The following is a 22,236-nucleotide window of genomic DNA, read 5'->3' as shown; positions in this document are numbered from 1 at the left end:
ATCACTCTAAGTGTAAGGGGTTTTTCTGGTCCCGCTTGCAGACTGGTGAGCTCTGGACAGAAACATATGCCTGGGTTGTTCAGTGAGTCATTCTGCAGCCACCCAGCCGAGAGTTAGGCCTCTGTGTTTTCCGGAGACACCTCCTTTGTCTCTCAGTTTTTGTGTTTTTGCGTCTTATAGGTCTGAATTCTAAGAAATAAAGTAATGTTACATTGCAAGGTTTAAGCAAGACTGTTTTATGTTTCTTTCTGACTGTGAACACAACACAGAAATGGGTGGAAAAGAGGGGGGAAATGGGGATTTTTTCCTCATTTTTGTGGGGAGGTTGTTTTTAATTTTATTTTAATTTTGTTGATATTTCCCAACACTGTCATTGACACAGACACTGGAGGAGGGGTTTTCAAAGGCACAGATAGGAGTTGGGCATCAGGAAAGCCAATGGGAGATAGGTACCTATGTGAATGAAAAGTTTACCTGGTATGGAGGGGTGATGGAACTTGTCCACGATCATCCAGGAGACCAGTGAAAGGATTCGGAATAGAATGCAAGTCTCCTGAGTCTTGAGCTCAGGACTCTCATTACATAAACATCAATTTATCAAAGGAAAAGATACAGGCTAGGGTTGTCAAGGGGGTTCACAAGAGTCAGTTGAAGTTCAAGGGAGTCGGACATCTAATTCCTTTCAGCCCCTTTGAAAATCCCACCAAATCTTGGATGAGGGGGTCATTTTAAAAGGCACCTTAGTTTCCCCAACTGTAAAAGGTGGATAAGCTCTGCTTCTCATCCTTTGTAAGGTTCTTTGCAATCAATGAAAGAAGAGTGCACTAGGAGAGCCAAGGCTGAGCTTTCAAAACCACCCAGAGGATTTGTATGTGCACAACCAGCCCAGTGACAGTAAAAGGCTGTCTGAGTCTCCACTAAGACAAAGGTCAGGACTAGCTAAGACCTTGTACTGGAACTATTCTAGAGACCTGGTCACTCATAATTATAGCTCCCACATAGCTCTGCTTTGACCTAGCTCATGCACTTTTTTGGCCTAGTCTACCTGCAGTCCTCTCCTTTAAGCATAATCCAAAAAAAGTGACGTACAGCTGGTGAAAAGCCAGTGTTGTTTTTCTGCAGGAAGTTTGAACTTTTGTTGAAAAAACTAAAAATCAAATAGTTTTGGTTTTTTTGCAACCACAAACCATAATATCTGGACTGAAGATTGCCGAACATTAACAATTTTGGGCTACAAAACCAAACACTTTGCAGCTGAAAACAGATTTTGTTTGTTTGTTTGCTTTGAATCTGAATTTTTAAATTATTATTTTGATGATTTCTATTTTCTGACAAAAAAAATAGTAAAATCTTTGTGGAAAGACCACAACAATGTTCATTTTTTTTTTTAATTAAAATTGCTGGAAAAATATTGACATTCCTAATGTGAACAATAACTGGTGTTCCAAAGTGTCTGAGAGACTTAGGAATGTAAGTCCCAATCAAAGTCGATTGGAATTGTGCACTTAAATCGCAGGATACGTATGCACAGCAAAGAAAAACCATGGCAGGCCTGACTGTTTCAGGGCTGTGAAGACATTCGGGTTTGGGCTGCAGCCCAAGCTCTGGGATCCTCCCACATCACTGGGTCCTAGAGTCCATGTTCCAGAAGTCTGCACAGCAGTGAAACAGCCCTGCAGCCCAAGCCCCATGAGCCCAAGTCAGCTGGCCTGGGCCGGCTGTAGGTTTTCTTTGCTGCGTATACATACCATTAGGCATTTTGGGGAAGCTTCCCCAATGTGTATTGCCTTTCAACCCCAAAAGTAAAATTCCACACTTTAGTGTGGGATTTTCAGAAGCATTCAGTGCTGACCTAACTCTGTGTCTTTGATATTATTTAAGCACTTTTGCAAATCCCACCTTTACCTACTGTGATGTTCTGTACCTCAGGGGAACACCCAGCAGCCCCATGTTCATCCTTATAACATGATTGTGTGGTATCTAATGCAAAGTTTGTCATGCCGGGTGTCTTCGGAAGGCTCATGATGTACTGAGCATTGTTGTTATGGTAATATTATAGCAATTGTTGTTATAGTAATGTTAAAGATTGTAATTTCATTCTCTCTTTCTCTTTCTCTTTCTCTTTCTCTCTCTCTCTCTCACACACACACACAGAGTCTCTCTCTATATATATTTTTATCTCATTCTGTCTATATATCTCTTCCTTTATTCTCCATTTTTTCATTTTTCTCCAGGCACATTCGCTCTTAATAAATTTTTATTTTTATTTCACTAACATTTCTTTATATGGGGTTGGATTCTGATCTCAGTTGCACTTGTGTAAATCCGCATGAAGTTGATGCAATTTACCCTGGTGTAACTGAGATCAGGTAACAGCCCGTGGTCTGCATTTTGTGTTTTTTGTGTATCTTTATCTGTTTCTCAGCTTCATCTATCAAATGGGTGCATTTTTTTTCTTTGAATCTGCTGGGATAGAGGACAGCTGGATAGACCCTCATACAAACCTCAGCCTCTTTGGCGTTTTGGTATGTGTCTTATGGGATATGTCTATGCTGCATCTGGGAAGTGTAATTCCCTGCTCCAGTAGACACCCACACACTATCTCTGATTGAGCTATTGTGCTAAAAATAGTGGACTAGCTGCCCAAACACAATCCAATCTGGTTTCAGAGTAGCAGCCGTGTTAGTCTGTATCTGCAAAAAGAACAGGAGTACTTGTGGCACCTTAGAGACTAACAAATTTATTAGAGCATAAGCTTTCGTGGGCTACAGCCCATTTCTTCGGATGCATATAGAATGGAACATAAGTTTTTTTCCACTTACTTAATTGGCCTCTCAGAGTTGGTAAGACAACGCCCACCTGTTTATGCTCTCTGTATGTGTGTATATATATCTCCTCAATATATGTTCCATTCTATGTGCATCTGAAGAAGTGGGTTGTAGCCCACGAAAGCCTATGCTCTAATAAATTTGTTAGTCTCTAAGGTGCCACAAGTACTCCTGTTCTTTTTACAATCCAATCTGAGATCCTAGATACATGCACAGATGGCTATCCCCAAGCTGCTGCCTGTGCTGCCATGATCACATTGCTCATTTTATCCTCCTAACTTGATCAAAGCTAGTGCATGTACGTCTACTCAGTCTGGGAATTACACCTCCCAGCTGCACGGAAGATGTACCCCTGGTTGAACTCTGAATACCTTTCATTTTCAATCTATTGATTTTTTGTTTTGTCTTCTAGATTTTTGATATGACACTGATAGGATAAATTTCAGAGTAGCAGCCGTGTTAGTCTGTATCCGCAAAAATAAGAACAGGAGTACTTGTGGCACCTTAGAGACTAACAAATTTGCATCCGAAGAAGTGGGCTGTAGTCCACGAAAGCTTATGCTCTAATACATTTGTTAGTCTCTAAGGTGCCACAAGTACTCCTGTTCTTCTTTTTGATAGGATAAAGATAGTTCAAAATCCCAGCCTAAAAGTCTTTATTTAAAGTTCAAGAGAGCTTAAGGGAGTTAGATGGGACTTTTAACCATGCTCTTGGTTCACCTATATTTGAAGCTGAACCTCTTAATTATATGAGTCTTCCTCTCTTTATTGAAAACTTTGAATTCTATTGGAGAGATGCAGTGGTGCAACTTACCAGCAAGTTAAAGAAGTATAGGCTGGATGAATGGACTATAAGGTGGATAGAAAGCTGGCTAGATTGTCGGGCTCAACGGGTAGTGATCAATGGCTCCATGTCTAGTTGGCAGCCGGTTTCAAGCGGAGTGCCCCAAGGGTCGGTCCTGGGGCCGGTTTTGTTCAATATCCTTATTAATGATCTGGAGAATGGCGTAGACTGCACTCTCAGCATGTTTGCATATGACACTAAACTGGGAGGAGTGGTAGATACATTGAAGGGTGGGGATAGGATATAGAGGGACCTAGACAAATTTGAAGATTGGGCCAAAAGAAACCTGATGAGGTTCAACAAGGACAAGTGCAGAGTCCTGCACTTAGGACGGAAGAATCCCATTGACTGTTACAGACTAGGGACCGAATGGCTAGGAAGCAGTTCTGCAGAAAAGGACCTAGGGGTTACAGTGGACGAGAAGCTGGATATGAGTCAACAGTGTGACCTTGTTGCCAAGAAGACTAACGGCATTTTGGGTTGTATAAGTAGGGGCATTGCCAGCAGATCGAGGGATGTGATCTTTCCCCTCTATTTGACACTGGTGAGGCCTCATCTGGATTACTGTGTCCAGTTTTGGGCCCCACACTACAAGAAGGATGTGGAAAAATTGGAAAGAGTCCAGCGGAGGGCAACAAAAATGATTATGGGGCTGGAGCACATGACTTATGAGGAGAGGCTGAGGGAACTGGGATTGTTTAGTCTGCAGAAGAGAAGAATAAGGGGGGATTTGATTTGATAGCTGCTTTCAACTACCTGAAAGGGGGTTCCAAAGAGGATGGATCTAGACTCTTCTCAGTGGTACCAGATGACAGGACAAGGAGTAATGGTCTGAAGTTGCAGTGGGGGAGGTTTAGGTTGGATATTAGAAAAAAAAACTTTTTCACTAGGAGGGTGGTGAAGCACTGGAATGGGTTACCCAGGGAGGTGGTGGAATCCCCTTCCTTAGAGGTTTTTCATTTCAGGCTTGACAAAGCCCTGGCTGGGATGATTTAGTTGGGGATTGGTCCTGCTTTGAGCAGGGGGTTGGACTAGATGACCTCCTGAGGTCCCTTCCAACCCTGATATTCTATGATTCTATGATTCTATGGTTACCTACTCCAGGTTTCTTCCATTGTATCCAATAACACAACCTGACTGCTTGTACTCCATCAATTATAACAATTTTCTGTTTCTAAATACATATTATGGAGAAACCAGAAGGGAGAAATCAAATGCTCATCATGTAATTCATCCTCTTAGGATCTGGGAATGTCCCTGAACTGCAGCCCCTTCTCTTCCTCGTGTTTCTAGTGATCTACATTTTGATTGTTTCAGGGAACATCCTCATTATTGCACTAGTTGCAACTGATCAGCACCTTCACATCCCCAGGTACTTCTTACTGGGGAACTTGTCCTGCTTGGAGGCCTTTACACCTCAACCATCCTGCCCAGGCTGCTGGCCACTCTACTGACTGGGGACAAAACCATTTCTGTTAAGGGCTGCATTGTACAATTATATTTTTTTGGTATCCTGTCAACTACAGAACCTCTGCTGCTCACGGCAATGTCTTATGATCGGTATTTAGCGATATGCAATACACTCCATTATGCTACTCTGATGAATATCAGGGTTTGTTTCCAGCTAGTGGCAGGGTCCTGGATAAGTAGCTTTCTGGGATGCACCATAGTAAATATTTTCTTGTTCCAATCAACATTCTGTGATTTCAAGGAAATTGACCATTTCTTTTGTGATTTTTCACCTATGATAAAGCTGTCCTCTGGCCACACCCAGACTCTGCAACTGGTGACATTTACTATTGCTGCCATAGGGACATTTGTGCCCTTTCTACTGACTCTGACATCCTGAATTTGTATCATTGCCACTATCCTGAGAATCCCGTCCACCACGGGGAGGCAAAAGGCCTTTTTCCACCTGCTTCTCTCACCTCATTGTGTTTACAGTTTTTTATGGGATCCTGGTTACTGTCTATGTGTTTCCTACATCTAACACCCCTAAGGTCCTACACAAAATATTATCTCTCTTCTGCACAGTCCTGACTCTCATGATCAATCCTGTCATCTACAGCCTGAGAAAAAAGAAGGTCAATTAGTCCCTGTCATAAATATAAAGGGAAGGGTAACAACCTTTATGTATGCAGTAATATAAAATCCCTCTTGGCCAGAGGTACAGAATCCCTTACTTGTAAGGGGTTAATAAGTTCAATTAACCTAGTTGGCACCTGACCAGAAGGACCAATGGGGAAAGAAGATAGTTTCAAATCTGGGCAGGGGAAGGTTTTGTTTGTGCTCTCTTTTTGTGGGCCCTCTCAACAGAGAGAGGGACCGTGGCAGTAAAAATCATCTCCTAAAAAGATCCTGATATGATACATCTAAAATTACAGAAATTGTAAGTAATAGCAAAGAAATGTGTTAGATTATCTTTTGTTTCAGCTTGTGAATTTTCCCTATGCTAAGAGGGAGGTTTATCCCTGTTTTTGTAACTTTGATGTTGAGTATAGAGGGGAATCCTCTGTGTTTGAAATCTTTTTACTACCCTGTAACATTACCTTCCATCCTGATTTTACAGAGGTGCTTCTTTTACTTTTTTCTTTATAATAAAGTTCTTCTTTAGGAACCTGATTGATTTTAGTGTCCTAAGATAAAGAGTCTCATCTGTACTTTTATTAAAGGCAATTAGTTAGCATATTATTCTCAAGCCTCCCCAGGAAAGGGGGTGAAAGACCTTGGGCGGATATTTTGGGGAATCAGGAACTCCAAGTGGTCCTTTTCTTGAATCTTTGTCTAACTTACTTGATGGTGGCTTCGATACCCTCCAAGGACAAGGAAGAATTTGTGCCTTGGGGAAGTTTTTAACCTAAGCTGATAGAAATAAGCTTAGGGGGTCTTTCATGTGGGTCCCCACATCTGTGCCCCAGAATTCGGAGTGGGGAGGGAATCCTGACAGTCCATGAGAAAAGCAATTCTTAAGCTGGTTGCTTTCAGATACAGGTATAGAAGCATAAAGGATGCTGAAAGAAAGAAAGAAAGAAAGAAAGAAAGAAAGAAAGAAAGAAAGAAAGAAAGAAAGAAAGAAAGAAAGAAGCTTAGCTTAAAGCAGCTTAGCATATAGTAAAATAGAGATGAACTGATATAGTTTCTTAGACATTACCCATTTGAGTCCTTGAGAACAGGATTACCCCCTCATTGACCTTACTTAAACTTTCTTTCTTTCTTTCTTTCTGTTACTCTGATACTTTTTCAGCATTAATCTTTCATACATTTAATGCACATTTCTTTACACAAAAACTAATACTGTAAGAGACATTCTTTATGAAAAATGTTTTTTTTCCCAGACACACCTTTCAGTAAAGCACTGTGCTTCATGCATCCATACATTTATCCGTACATGAAGACTAGTGCCCAAATTCTGCAAGGATCTTAACAACTTTTGAGTGGTTCTTGGTCTCTTCCACTCCCACTGAAGCAAATGACATTCATTCTCCTCTGATTAGGATCCTCTGTTGTCAATTATGCATCTGAAAGTAGGTGGAAAATGTTGCCGACACGGTGAGTGGAGAACTTTGATTGGGCAGTATTCTATGCAGATCTATAGTTGGGTATACAAAAAAATGAAAGTCTGTCATGTGTAGGGAGACTCAGTGTCCTGTCATGTGAAATTTCCTGCCTGCTCATACATCTTTGCAGTGCCGATTTCCCTCCCTGACCCAAATAAAAAGAAAGAATGAATTAAAATGAACAGGAAATGATCAGCCAAAAGCAGTAGGCAACTTTCAAAACTCAGCCTAGTTAGTGTCACATGGGCCTCCTTCACCCCAGAGAGAAATGTGCTATTCATATAAAACTATTTACCACCAAAGTTTGACAAAAAATGAATTAAAGAATAGAATCTCAATGAGTCTCCCTGTTATTTTTGTTCTTCTTGAAAATTTTTGGGCCCTGTTGTTTGCAAAAAAAAAAAAAAAATCATTCCCCTGCTCTCCTTTTAACTGGTTGGCACCCATTGCTCCCCTGGCCCACACCCCACTCTCCTGCTGTCCCCTGATGCAGGGTAGTCTCCCACATTGGTAGCAAGTGCACTGGCCTATAGAATACTCTCTGCACAAGCTCTCTCTCACTCTCTGTCCTGTTAAAGTGGTTCCATTTGGTATAAATAATTAAATAGTCCTTGAAACAGGGAGTTGAACTTTGATCTCCCACAGCCAAAGTGTGCTTCTTAACTACTAGACTACAGAGTCATCCTTAGACTTGTTTTCTGGCCCAATGACTATTCATTCACATCATGAATGACAATGAATCGTCATTGGGCTAGGAAAAGCAAGTGTGAATGACTTCATAACCTGTTAGTAAGGCTTTTATTTTCCAGAACTGCCAGAGAAATGAAAAATCAGTGGTTCACTGAGCTCTAATTGTCATCTTCTGCCACAATACAGCAGGCAGGACAGAAATACATGCTGAATGGGTTTTCCAGCAAGGGTTGGGTGTCTTGTTGTTAAGACATAGGTGTGAGAGTCATGACACTTCTTTTCCTAGATCAGCCACATACTGCCTATAGGCCAGAAACTTTGTCACAAACTATTTCATCTTTATCCAGAGTGTGATGTGTTGAAAGCTGTGTTAAAATTACAAGTTATTGCTCTGAGTGTAAGAGGTACCGCTTGCAGACGGGGACCTTTGTATGGAAATATATGCTTTGGTTATTATGAGTTATTCTGCAGCCTGCCACCATAGGGTTATGCCAATCTGTTGTGGGGAGGAGCCTGCCTTGTCCCTCAATTTTTGTGTCCTTTTATCTGTATAGGGTCTGAATTCTAAGAAATAAAGTAATGTTACATTGCAACCTTCAAGCAAAACTGTTTTATCTAACTGTGAACATAACACAGATATGGTAGGAAAAAGAGCTGGGGAAATGGGATTTTTTTCTCATTTTTTATTTTTTTTTTATTTTTTAATTTCATTTGGTTGATATTTTTCAACACTGTTATTGCCACAGACACTGGAGGAGAGGTTTTATAGGCACAGACAGGAGTTGGGCATCAGGAAACCAATGGGAGATAGGTGCATAGGTGGATGAAAACTTTGCCGAGTATGGAGGGGTGATGGATCTTGTCCATGAGCACCGAGGAAACAAGTGATATGAATGGGAATAGTACACAAGTCTCCTGAGTCCTGGCCACTGCCTCTCATGAAATAAACAGCAATGTATCAAAGGAAATGATATCGGCTCGGGCTGTCAAATCCTTTCAGTCCCTTTGAAAATCCCACCAAATCTTGGACGAGGGCAGTATCTGTGGGGGTAATTTTTAAAAGCACCTAATTTTCCCCTAGCTGAAAAAGGTGGATAAAACTTGCTTCTCTTCCTCTGTCAGGTGCTTTTCATACAATGAATGGCAATTGCACTAGGGGAGATAAGCCAGAGATTTCAAAACCACCAAGAGGATTTGGATGTCCACAACCAGCTCAGTGGAAGTAAAATGAAAATATAGTGCCCATCTTTAAAAAAGGGAAGAAGGAGAATCCGGGAATCTACAGACCAGTCAGCCTTACCTCAGTCCCCAGAAAAATCATGGAGCAGGTTCTCAAGGAATCCATTTTGAAGCACTTGGAGGAGAGGAAGGTGATCAGGAACAGTCAACATGGAGTCACCAAGGGCAAGTCATGCCTGACCAACCTGATTGCCTTCTATGATGAGATAACTGGCTCTGTGGATAGAGGGAAAGTGCTGGATGTGATATACCTTGACTTTAGCAAACCTTTTGATACTGTCTCCCACAGTATTCTTGCCAGCAAGTTTAAGAAGCATGGATTGGATGAATGGACTATAAGGTGGATAGAAAGCTGACTAGATTGTAGGGTTCAACTGGTAGTGATCAACAGTTCGATGTCTAGCTGGCAGCCGGTATCAAGCGGAGTGCCCCAGGGTTGGTCCTGGGGCCAGTTTTGTTCAAAATCTTCATTAATGATCTGGATGATGGGATGGACTGCACCCTCAGCAAGTTTGTGGATGACACTAAGCTGAGCGGAGAGATAAATACACTGGAGGGTAGGGATAGGGTCCAGAGTGAGCTAGACAAATTGGAGGATTGGGCCAAAAGAAATCTGATGAGGTTCAACAAGGACAAGTGCAGAGTCCCATGCACTCTCACAGGTTGGGAATCGACTGGCTAAGTGGCAGTTTTGCAAAAAAGGGGGATTGCGGTGGATGAGAAGCTGGATATGAGTCAACAGTGTTACCTTGTTGCCAAGAAGGCTAATGACATATTAGGCTGCATTAGTAGAAGCATTGCCAGCAGATCGAGAGAAATGATTATTCCCCTCTATTCAGCACTAGTGAGGCCACCTCTGGAGTATTGTATCCACTTTTGGGCCACTGGGGTTATTTAGTCTGCAGAAGAGAAGAGTGAGGGGTGATTTGATAGCAGCCTTCAAATACCTGAAATGGGGATCCAAAGACGATGTAGGTAGGCTGTTCTCAGTGGTGGCAGATGACAGAACAAGGAGCAAAGGTCTCAAGTTGCAGTGGGGGAAGCCTAGGTTGGATATTAGGAAAAATCTATTTCTTTAGGAGGCTGTTGAAACATTGGAATGGGTTCCCTAGGGAGATGGTGGAATCTTTTTAAGGCCCAGGTTGGCAAAGCCTTGGCTGGGATGATTTAGCTGGGGTTGGTCCTGCTTTGAGCAGGGTGTGATGGGTTTGGTCACAGAAACCCCCTAGGGACTGTCACCTGATGTGCTGAAACTACCTCTGAGCCAGTTTTCCACTGCCAGCTTGGGTCTCCAGAACCCTGCCTTGTTGAGCCAGACACGCTAGTCTGCTGCAACACAGACTCAGGGTCTGGGCCACACCCCCAAAGCTGCAGACTTTAACCAAAAACATCTCAGCAGGTTATCTCTTCAGCACTCATACACCCAGTTCCCAATGTGATCCAAAACCCAAATAAATCTATTTTACTCTGTATACTTTATACTTTATAAAGTATACTAATACTTTACTTTTACTTTAATCTATATATACTCTAAAGCTTATACAGGGTAAACTCATAAATTGTCCACCTTCAATAACACTGATAGAGAGATATGCACAGCTGTTTCCTCCCCCAGGTATTAATCACTTACACTGGGTTTACTAATAAACAAAAGTGATTTTATTAAGTATAAAATGTAGGATTTAAGTGGTTTCAAATAATAACAGACAGAACAAAGTAAGTTACTGTCAGGGTTCCCTCCCCAATCTGAACTCTGGGGGAGAGATATGGGGGCACACATGAAAGACCCCCTAAGCTTATATTCCACCAGCTTAGATTAAAATTTCCCCAAGACACAAATTCCTTTCCTTGTCATTGGACCACCAAGTGATTTAAACAAACATTCAGGGAGGGGCCACTTGGAGCTCTATCCCCCCCAAAATATCCCCGCAAGCCCCCTCACCCCGTTTCCTGGGGAGGCTTGAGAATAATATACCAACCAAATAGGTTAACAAGGTGAGCACAGACCAGACCCTTGGGTTTTTAGGACACTAAAAACCAATCAGGTTCTTAAAAGAAGAACTTTATTATAAAAAATAAAATAAAAGAAGCACCTCTGTAAAATCAGGATGGAACGTAATTTTACAGGGTAATAAAAAGATTTAAAACACAGAGGATTCTCCTTTAGGCTCAACTTCAACGTAACAAAACAGGAATAAACCTCCTTGTTAGCATAGGGAATATTCACAAGCTAAAATAAAAAATAAACTAACATATTTCCTTGCCATTACTTATCATTTCTGTAATTTTAGATGTATCATTTCAGTAGGAGCTGGATTACCTACTTGGTCTCTCTCTTTGTCTCAAGAGGGAATAACACAAGGATCACAAACAAAACCTTTCTCCCCCACCCCCCCGATTTGAAAGTATCTTCTTTCCCCATTGGTCCTTCTGGTCAGGTGCCAACTAGGTTAATTGAACTGATTAACCTCTTACAGGTAAGTGATTCTGTACCTCTGGCCAAGAGGGATTTTATATTACTGCATACATGAAGGTTGTTACCCTTCCCTTTATATTTATGACAGTTACCAAGCAAAATACAACAAAAAACGCAAGTCTAAGCTTAATACATTAAGAAACTAAATACAGGTAAATCTCACCCTCAGAGATGTTTCAATAAGCTTCTTTCACAGACTAGACTCCTTCCTAGTGTGGGACCAATCCTTTCCCCTGTTACGTTTTTTGTTAGTTTCAGCTCAGGTGATAACTAGTGGATTTCTCCTGCCTGGCAGCCCCCTTTGTTTTGTTCCACCCCCTTTTATAGCTTTGGCGCAAGGGGGAAATATTTTGACTCTCTGGGTCCCCATCCCTCCTTCTAAATGGAAAAGCACCAGGTTTAAGATGGATTGCAGTATCAGGTGACATGGTCACATGTCCTGTGAGACCCCAAGCCTCCATTCTTTCCTGTCTGACTCACACAAACACAGGAAGGCTTACAAGTAAACAGAGCCATTTACAACCAATTGTCCTCATCAATGGGAGCCATCAAGATTCTAAACCACCATTAATGACCCACATTTTGCATAATTACAATAGTACCTCAGAGTTATACTTTATATTTCTAGCTTCAGATACAAGAATGATACATAAATACAAATAGGATGAAGACCCTCAATAGATTATAAGTTTTGTAAGGATACCTTACAAGAGACCTTTTGCATAAAGCATGTTCCAGTTACACTATATTTGGACTCATTAGCATATTTCCATAAAACATATGGAGTGCAATGTCACATAGGGGGTTAGACTAGATGAGCTCCTGAGGTCTCTTCCAATCCTAATGTTCTGATTCTATGATTCTGTGATATATAGAGTAAAATTCTCAAAAACACCTATGTGACATAGGAGAGTACGGCTGGGATTTTGAAGGAGCCTAAGGAAGATAGAAGCCCAACTCCCAGAATCTAACTCACTTTGGCCTTTTTGTAATTTTCATTCTAAATCCCCATATCAAAAGTGAAATAAGATCAAAATGTTAAGGATATTTAGGCCCCTAAAGATGTAGATAGGTTCCTAATGGGCTCTACAAACATGTCTAGGCATCCAAGTACCATTGAAATCAATAGGAGCTAGGCACTTAGATGCTTTTTAAAATCTCACTAGGTGTCTAGCTGCAATTTAAGGCACCTAAATACCTTTGAAAATCTGACTCTTTGATGTCTACATCCCAATGACTTTCACTGAGACTAAGGGCATGTGTACACTGCCCCTTGGTTTGGACTAGGGGGCTGTGAACAACAGGCCACACCAAAGTTCTGTGCTGAAACTCCCCCTTTGGATGCTGCAGGTGCAGACTAAAAGGTTCCTCCTTCACACTAATATATTCCTGCTTGAAGAGGGCTATGTTATTGCTCACTGGGAATCTTTAGTTCACACCTGCAGCACACACAGGGAAGTTAGTGTGTAGCACTTTGGTGCACATTGCTAGTCACATCCCTGTAGTCCAAACTGCAGGAACATGTAGACAAGACCTTAGACTTCAGAATTCCTCAGTCACTTCTGAAAATGGAGCTTGGGTTCCTTAGTCAGTTTAGTGCTTTAGAGAATATTATTGATAGGCATTACTGATGGGAATTTTGCTATCTCCACATAGTGAGTTTTGGCTGAAATAGCCCTAAAACAGTTCCCAACATACATGGAATTTTAAAAGAACGCCTTTAAAAATGAAATAGAAAATAGTATTTTTTTTTAAAAAACTGAATAAAATAAATAATTTGAATGTACAAACTACAATGACAACAGATAGTGTTAAGAAAACAGAATAGATAGATAGATAGATAGATAGATAGATAGATAGATAGATAGATTTCTAAAATTCAAATTTTGACAACATTTTTATTAAAAAAAAATAGGATAAAATGAAATCTCAGGAAAAAAAAGGCAATCAAAACTGTTGTGGTTTTATTTCCTTATTTTTTGTGAACTCTTGTTAGAGAGAAGATGAGGAAAATTAACTGTTTATTCTGGCCAAAAGGAAGAGGATAATATTGAACAATGCCACTATTAGATGTTTTAAACCTCGAAATTTCCTTCCAGTGAAGTTTGTTATGAGGCTTTTGTATTCCAAGGCAGTGGGAGACACATCAACTGAATAATTTAAATTTACTTCACGTAAAGTGAAGAACAGAATGATAGCTGATTGTTACAATTAATAAGAGACAATGTGACTTAGCCAGATTATCCATTAAGTTACACCAGTTTTATGCCTTTATAACTCTAAAATGACACCAGTGGAGTTATATCAATGGATAACTGGAGACAATTAACTGAATGATCCACAGAACAAGAATGTGAAGTATGCAGGGACTGTACTGAAAGGCAAAGTCTTGCACTGTGAAGAGTAAATGGAGAACACAAGGTGAGCTTTCCATCTGCAAATAAGATGATTTTATTTCAATTGGAAAGTTCTGGTTAGCTTTGATATGGGTGCATTGCAAGTAGAATCTCTGATATGACCCGGATACAGGTTCTAGAAGCCATCTCTTTTCTTGTGCATCAGTTCTCATGGGCAAGAGATCTGTGTTTTCCTTTCAGATACTCCAGGGTCTGATGTGCTGCTTCCTTCATTTCACCTTGTGTCCATGAACAAAAAGTGGACGTGTCATCAATTCATTATTTAACCTTTATGTGAGAAGGCAAAATCTCCCTTGACACTTCCACTGATGAGTGTTTTAATGCAGTGAAAAGGAGAAATTACTAATATAGTTACTACTGAGACAATGGAAACAGCAATATTAATAGAATCAAAACACTACCCTTAAAGGAGAGGAGAACTGCTAATCTCAAAGGAAATAGTTCTGTTTACTGGGTAGATGGTGGATTAGAGTTATGGAACTTGTGATATAATAATTCACCAAGCAGCAATGCTTTCATGCCTGTCCTTGAATTCCTTTATGCACTCTGTTGGTGGATATATTATGTGTGATCTCTGGTGTTAAAGTGTACCTGGTGGATTATACATGTCTGGAGGATGGATGAAGTGGGGGAAGGTGGTATCTATTTTCATTGACTCAAAGGGCTGGGATATTGAAAGCTGCCTAAGAGAACAGCCAACAGAACCATGTGAGTAGTTTCCTAGGAGAGGAAGATGGGATGGACATGGCCCAAGATTTGTTAATCATGTCACTCATCGCAGAAAATAAGTACAATTCAGGTTGGGGTGTGGACTAAAGAGGGAACAATTCAGTGAATCTCTTTCTTGTCTTCTGAATGTGAAGAGAACCAGGAGGTGGGCAACCTACTCAGCTAGGCCTGGATCCTTAGGCTATGAGTATGTTTCTGGCTTTCCGCATGTGGAGCAGCAGGTTTTGCCTCACTATCATCCACACTCAAAGCCCTTCAATGTGCATTTAAGGAAGTGTTAAACCCTCTGGTAATATGGGTCAGGGCCAAATAGCCATAGACAAATTCAGAATGGAAGTAAGGAGTAAAATTTAACCTCAAGGTTAATTAACCATTGGAATAATTTGCCAAGCGTGGACTCTCCATCGCTGGTGATTTTTAAATCCAGCATTGATATTTTTTCCTAAAAGCTCTACTCTAGGAATTATTTTGGGGCAGGTCTCTCGCCTGTGCTATACAGGAAGTCAGACCAGATGATCACAATGGTCCCTTCAGGAACTGGAATCTATGAATTTATGAGAGAAAGTTACCCTCTTTGCAGTGTGGATGTAGCAAAGGTGTGTCAACTTGGCCTCGACTCTCAATAGTCCTCCACTGCCATTCCCACAATTCCCTGCATCTGTATGTTCCAGCCCTTCTGTCTGTTCACTTCCACCCTTCAGAAGCTACCAGCTAATTCATATATCCTTACTTGGCATTTAACCCTTCATTTTCCCAAATCAGTATAGTTCATCCCTGCCATCTTGCTAGAAGACATCCACCCCTCACAGTGTTAATCTTGGCTGCGAGTACAATCCAATATATCACAGACAATGATTTCAGGAGGAGCTTCAGATATATCCACCTGAACAGGAGGAGCTTCAGATATATTGTGCAGTGCAAGGAGTGGATGAAGCATGTGAAGACCCTATACTGAAAGACCAAGATGCTCAATATGTCCCTGCTATGATCAAATCAACATTACGTTTGCCATCCCACCACCACGGGAATCCTGGGATCAGTCCAGGCTGCCACATGGGCTAGGTGGGGTCTTTGGACCATTGTTTAAGGACATGTTCAGGGATGGACACTGGAGAGGAAGTATATCAAGGCCAGGAGACAGAGTAACAGCCCAGTAAGATCCACCAGCCTTCTTTATTATTGTAATTGTCAACATTCAAGGCAACTGCAGCTGTATTTCCCCTTCATGGTCCCTCAAACACACCCACTGTAGGCTCCTGCCTCCTCAGCCATCACCTGTCTTGGGCAGAGACTCATGTTGCTCTCCCTCCTGTCTGAGGTGTTTCCTGGCTGCTCAAGTTCCCTGACTACACTGTGATAACCCAGCAAGCCCAGTTGCCTAAAAGGCCAGCACCTGCACTTTGCTTTCTCTCTGAAGGCTATTACAGTAGTACCTCAGAGTTACAAACACCTAAGGAATGGAGGCTGTTCATAACTGTGAAATGTTCGTAACTCTGAACAAAACGTTATGGTAGTTCTTTCAAAAGCTTACAACTGAACATTGACTTAATACAGTTTTGAAACTTTACTATGCAGAAGAAAAATGCCGCTTTCCCTTTATTTCTTAGTAGCTCATGTTTAACACAGTATGGTTCTGTATTTGCTTTTTTTTTTATTGGTCTCTGCTGCTGCCTGATTGTGTACTTCTGGTTCCAAATGAGGTGTGTGGTTAATTGGTCAGCTCGTAACAATGGTGTTCGTAACTCGGAGGTTCTACTGTAATAACCTAATTACCAGAATTCATAAATTACAACATAGCTCTTTCTAAGCAAATACAAAAAGAAGAACAGGAGGACTTGTGGCACCTTAGAGACTAACCTCATGAGGTTGATGGATTTCCACTCCATACGGCTAAATGCAGTGCCTTGCATAATGAAAGGTTTCAGAGTAGCAGCCGTGTTAGTCTGTATCCGCAAAAAGAAGAACAGGAGGACTTGTGGCACCTTAGAGACTAACCTCATGAGGTTGATGGATTTCCACTCCATACGGCTAAATGCAGTGCCTTGCATAATGAAAGGTTTCAGAGTAGCAGCCGTGTTAGTCTGTATCCGCAAAAAGAAGAACAGGAGGACTTGTGGCACCTTAGAGACTAACCTAATACATTTATTCTTAAGGAAAAAGCCTTAAAGAGAGAACATACTTAAAGTAATAAAAGAACCTACTCACATGCTAAAATGCTTAACAATAGATCACCCCAGCCCCACCAACTCCAACCTTGGACTCTGGTAGGTGTCAGTCCTTCAGAACCCACAACTGGGTTTTCCCCATGATTACCAGTCCATCAATGTCTCATATTCAGAACCAGAACAAGCATGAATTGTATACAGCACGGGTTTTTGATGTCCAGTCTCTGAGACCAGGTAATCATCAGACAAAGGTTTCAAAAGGCAGGTTTTTTGCATAGCCAGTAGTTATGGGGAATTTGTATTAACCACTTCACTGGCCTCAATTTCACAGACTGCTCTGAGACTCCATACACACACAAAAATACAAGTCCAAGGTGAACATTTTTGGCAAAACATTTTCGGATGAAAAATGGCGTTTTGAACAAAACATATTTTTTTCATCCAAGTTTTCATTATTTCCAGTTTTCCAGCAACAACCAAAACCAACAAACAAAAATCAAAAGACAAATTAATATTGACATTTTTTTTGGTTTCCTATAAAAATTGGTTTTCAAAAAAGAAATTCAGTTTTTGGTTTTGGGAAAGCTGACACATACTTGTTTTCTATTGAAAAACAACAACAAAAAGAATTAGTAACATTCAGAAAAATATCAAATTATTACATGAACTATTACTTGACTGTTCTTACCCACTCCAATTGTAAACCTAGTTAAGAAACATCACCTACAGCCGATATCCTCACTAGGGCTGGTCAGGATTTTTTGATATATGAAAAATTCTCTTGAAATTATAAAACTTTTTTAAAATTAAAAATTAAAACAGTTAAAATTTCAGAAAAAAAATTACATTTTTTAACCAGGTTTCATCCTTACTTTCACCCACTAGCTAAACATGACCAGATACAGACCATCCTGATTGCATCTTTGACTCAGTAAATCAGCTCAGCTTACCTCAATTTCATTTTAACCTCATAACATTCAATCTAATTTGCTACATTCTTGTGAAAGCCAAACATTTCCTGACAGCTTTTCTCAGGGCCTCCTTCACCTCTTTGTTTCTTAGGCTGTAGATGAGGGGGTTGACCAGTGGAGTCAGAACTGTGTACAAGACAGAGAACACTTTGTTCAGATCTCGCAATGTGTCAGTTTTTGGCAGCATGTAGACAATCATTATGGCCCCATAGAAAATTGTAACTACAATCAGGTGAGAGGAGCAGATGGAAAATGCCTTTTGCTTCCCGGTGGTAGAAGGGATTCTCAGGATGGTAGATATAATATAAACATAGGTTGCCAGGGTTAATAGAAATGGGGGCAGGGTAGTTATAAATGTCAGCATGAAAGTGACAAGTTCCATCATGTGGGTGTCACTGCAGGATAGCTTTATTATTGGGGTGAAATCACAAAAGAAATGGTCAATTACACTGGGGCCACAAAATGTTAATTGTGATATTAAAAATATGATGATGATGCTAACTAAGAATCCAGTCATCCAAGATCCAGCTGCTAGTTGGCTACAAATTGCATTATTCATGATGGCTGCATAATTGAGTGGTTTACATATGGCTAAGTAACGATCATAAGACATTGCAGATAAGAGATAACACTCAACAGTCACTAGGAAACCAAAGAAATAAAACTGTGCAATACAACCACTGACAGAAATGGTTCTGTCCCCAGTCAGGAAACTGGCCAGCATCCTGGGCAGGATGGTGGAGGTGTAGCAGGTCTCCAAGCAGGACAGGTTCCCCAGGAAGAAGTACATGGGGGTGTGAAGGTGCTGATCAGCCACAACTAGCGCCACAATGAGGATGTTCCCAGTGACAGTCACAATATAGATCAATAGAAACAGCAGAAAGAGAAGGATCTGGAGGTCAACAAGATCCCCGAATCCCAAGAGGATGAACTCCGTGACAGATGTTTGATTTCCCTGCTCTGTGTCTGCCATGGATTGTGTCTAGGGCAAAAACAAAAAAGAATATATTACATTATTACAATCTGAAGGAGATTAACTCTATTGCTGTATCATCAATTAATTCAATAAATGTTCTAAACCTGCTTCACCCAATTTTTTATTGTGTCATTGACTTAGTTGAGGAGACAGACTAAGTTCCCTAATTGGAGAATTGTTCTGAATTCAATAAGAGGAAATTCAGTAAATATAAGTGTAAAGTACTACATTTAGAAGGAAAAAAATGCAGAACTACAAAATGAGGAATAAATGGCTAGTTGCCAGTAGTACTCCTGAAATGGACCTGGGGATTATAGTGGATCACAAATTGAATATGAGTCAACGATGTGAAAAAGGCGCAAAAAAAGGCTAGTATCATTTTGGTTTGTATTAACAGGAGTCTTGTACCTATGACACAGGAAGTAATTGTCCTGCTCTACTCAGCACTGGTGATGCCTCAGCTGGAGCATTGTCTCCAGTACTGAGCACCACACTTTAGGAAAGATGCAGACAAATTGGAGAGAATCCAGAGGAGAGCAAAAACTGATAAAAGGTTTAGAAAGCCTGACCTAAGAGGAAAGGTTAAAATAACTGGGCATGCTTAGTCTTGAGAAAAGCAGACTGAGAGGGATCTGATAACAGTGTTCAACTATGGGGAAGGGCTGTTATAAAGTAAAGTAAAAAAATTGTTCTGCATGCCCACTGAACGTAAAACATGAAGCAATGGACTTAATCTGCAGCAAGGAGATTTAGGTTAGATATCAGAAAACTTTCTAACTCAAAGAGTAGTTTAGCCCTGGAACAGGATTCCAAGAGAGGCTGTGGAATCCCTATCATTGGAGTTTTTTAAAAACAGGTTGGTCAAACGCCTGTCAGGAATAATCTAGGGGGCTGGATTTGATGCCTCTTTTAGCCCTACATTTCTATGATTCTGTGAATAACAGTATTTGAATCAGGGTTGGAATTTCAAAGTCAGTGGAATTTGGGCACTAAACACCTTTAGGCACTTTTGAAAATCTCACCCCTGGTGAGTTAAGACTACCACCTCTCTTAACCACCAGGGTTGTCTCATTGTTTCTTTGTGCTTCCCTCTCAGTGTTGACTTGCAGTCTATCAGTCTTACAATAAAGCCCCAATCCTGCAAACACTTACACACAGGATTAAATTTACTACTGTGAACAATCCCATTGATTTTGCTCTCTGGAGCAAGGAGCATCTTTTTGTTCTACCTCTCTACAGTGCCTAGCACAGTAGGGTCCTGGTCTATGCCCAGGGAGCTACTGTAAGACAAAGACAGCTAATAATAATAATAATAATTATTATTATTATTATTATTATTGTTTTGTTGTTGTTGTTATTGTTATTATAGGTGATTTTTGAAAATAATAATAATAATAGGTGCTTTTGAAATTTGTACCCCAACACTGATCAAAGGACAAACACAGGGACACAAGTCTTTTCAGATACAAGGGTGCAGAATATAAATTCATAGAAAATAGATTGAAAACCAAGAGGGTACAGGAACAAAGAAGTCACTGCGTGAGAGAGAAGGAGAAACTGAGGGCTCATCTACACACAACATTTATACCACACTGGTATTGTTAAAACTGTACAACCCGCCCAGTGCAGATGCTATGATATCCGTATGAAGGTGCTAAGTTATTACCAATCAGGGGAAATAAGCTATATCAGTATTAGACACCTTTATATCCATATATGAGTGTCCACACTAGGAATTGTAGTGTTAATGCTACTTAAGTAGAAAATTACACCCCTAACAGAAATACAGAAATAGATGCAAAAACTCTGGGTAGTCCAGGTCTTACTTTTTTTTTTTAAACCCTGATTTTACGAGAATGAAAACACATGTGTTTGAGGGGGAAAATGACAGTCTTGTGGCTAATGGAAATAATGGAGAGCCAATAAAGATGAGGTGTGCTCTTTGTTCTTTCCTTACATGTGGCTTTCTGTATAGCCTCTAACATTGCCCTTTCATCTACTCAGTGTCACAGTATCAGTAAAGCAAACACATTCTGTGTAGCAGGACAGAGTAGGTATGTTTACTTCTCTAAATCAAAGTATTTCATTTAAACTGGAAAGAGTGAACAAAGTTGCTTTACCTCTGAGACAGTGGCCAACTGGAATCTTTCAGGTAACGTCTTCATTCAGAATCTCAGGAGCCAGGTTCTGTCTTTCTTTCCCTTCTACTTTGTAAACTCAAATGGACTCACCAAAGAGACCTGCAGAGTTCCGACTGAACAACCCACCTCTGCCATCCATCTTGGCTCACTTTTATTCTATGTTTTCAATTAAATTAACATGCCATTCTCCTCCTCCTTCCCACGAGAAGGTTCAAATGTCCCTCGGCATTTCTGCTGATGGGACTACGATATTACCCAAAAAATGAAAGGTAATAATGTTTATACTTTAGTTTAGACATAAAAAAGTAATGAGTCAAACTTCCAATCTCAATGGGTATACAATGAAATAAGGGGAAATTTAACCTCAAAGGTTTCTGACTACGGGTGTCAATTAATCGCAGTTAACTCATCTAATTAACTCAAAAAATTAAACACAATAAAAAAAAATTACTGTGATTAATCACAGTTTTAATGGCACTGTTAAACAATAATAGAACACCAATTATAAATATTTTGGATGTTTTTCTACATTTTCAAATATACTGATTTCAATTACAACACAAAATACAAAAGTTACATTGTTTTGTTTTTGAGTGCAATTATATAACAAAAAAATCTACATTTGTAATTTGCACTTTCACAGTAAAGAGATGGCACTGCCACACTTGTAAGAGGTGAACTGAAAAATAATATTTCTTTTGTTTATCTTTTTTACTGTTCAAATATTTGTAATGAAAAATAATAATATAAAGTGAGCACTGTACATATTGTATTCTGTGTTGTAATTGAAATCAATATATTTGAAAATGTAGAAAAACATTAAAAATATTTAGTCTACATTTCAGTTGGTGTTGTAATATTGTTTAACAGTGTGATTAAAACTGTGATTAATTGCAATTCATTTTTTCATCTTGTGACTAATCGTGCATAAGTTTTTAATCATTTAACAGCCCTAGTTCTGACTTAAACTAATAACTTTAGAGGGGAGAAGAAAAGTCCTAGACTCACCCATTTTACCAGGCAATATTGGTATAATTATAGAAAAGGAAGATTATTAATTTGGTCCAAAGACCAATGAAGTCAATGAGTTTCTACCAATTGATTTCAACACAGGGCTGGCAAAAAATAGGCTGCTGAAATTTCCTTTGGACAGAAAATTGGGGGGTTGATTAAACAAATATTATAATGGGAAGTCTCTGCTAT

The 22,236-nt window shown here is 40.1% G+C and overlaps 1 protein-coding gene and 1 pseudogene across 1 annotated transcript; one reads left to right on the top strand and one right to left on the bottom strand.

The window, feature by feature from the left end:
• The first annotated feature begins 5,023 nt into the window (after positions 1-5,023).
• On the top strand, positions 5,024-5,765 carry LOC101931643 (olfactory receptor 6M1-like; annotated as a pseudogene).
• Positions 5,766-17,878: 12,113 nt separating this feature from the next.
• On the bottom strand, positions 17,879-19,108 carry LOC101931935 (olfactory receptor 6N1-like). The gene has a single exon (XM_005311899.3). It carries the CDS (start codon positions 18,887-18,889, stop codon positions 17,936-17,938), a length of 954 nt encoding a protein of 317 aa, XP_005311956.2. The 5' UTR covers positions 18,890-19,108; the 3' UTR covers positions 17,879-17,935.
• Between the last annotated feature and the right edge of the window lie 3,128 nt (positions 19,109-22,236).

This window comes from Chrysemys picta, chromosome 13 (genome assembly GCF_011386835.1).
Source record: "Chrysemys picta bellii isolate R12L10 chromosome 13, ASM1138683v2, whole genome shotgun sequence".
Classification (NCBI taxonomy): Eukaryota; Metazoa; Chordata; order Testudines; family Emydidae; genus Chrysemys; species Chrysemys picta.
Note: the sequence above shows the minus strand (reverse complement) of the source record. Positions and strands in the feature narration are given on the sequence as shown.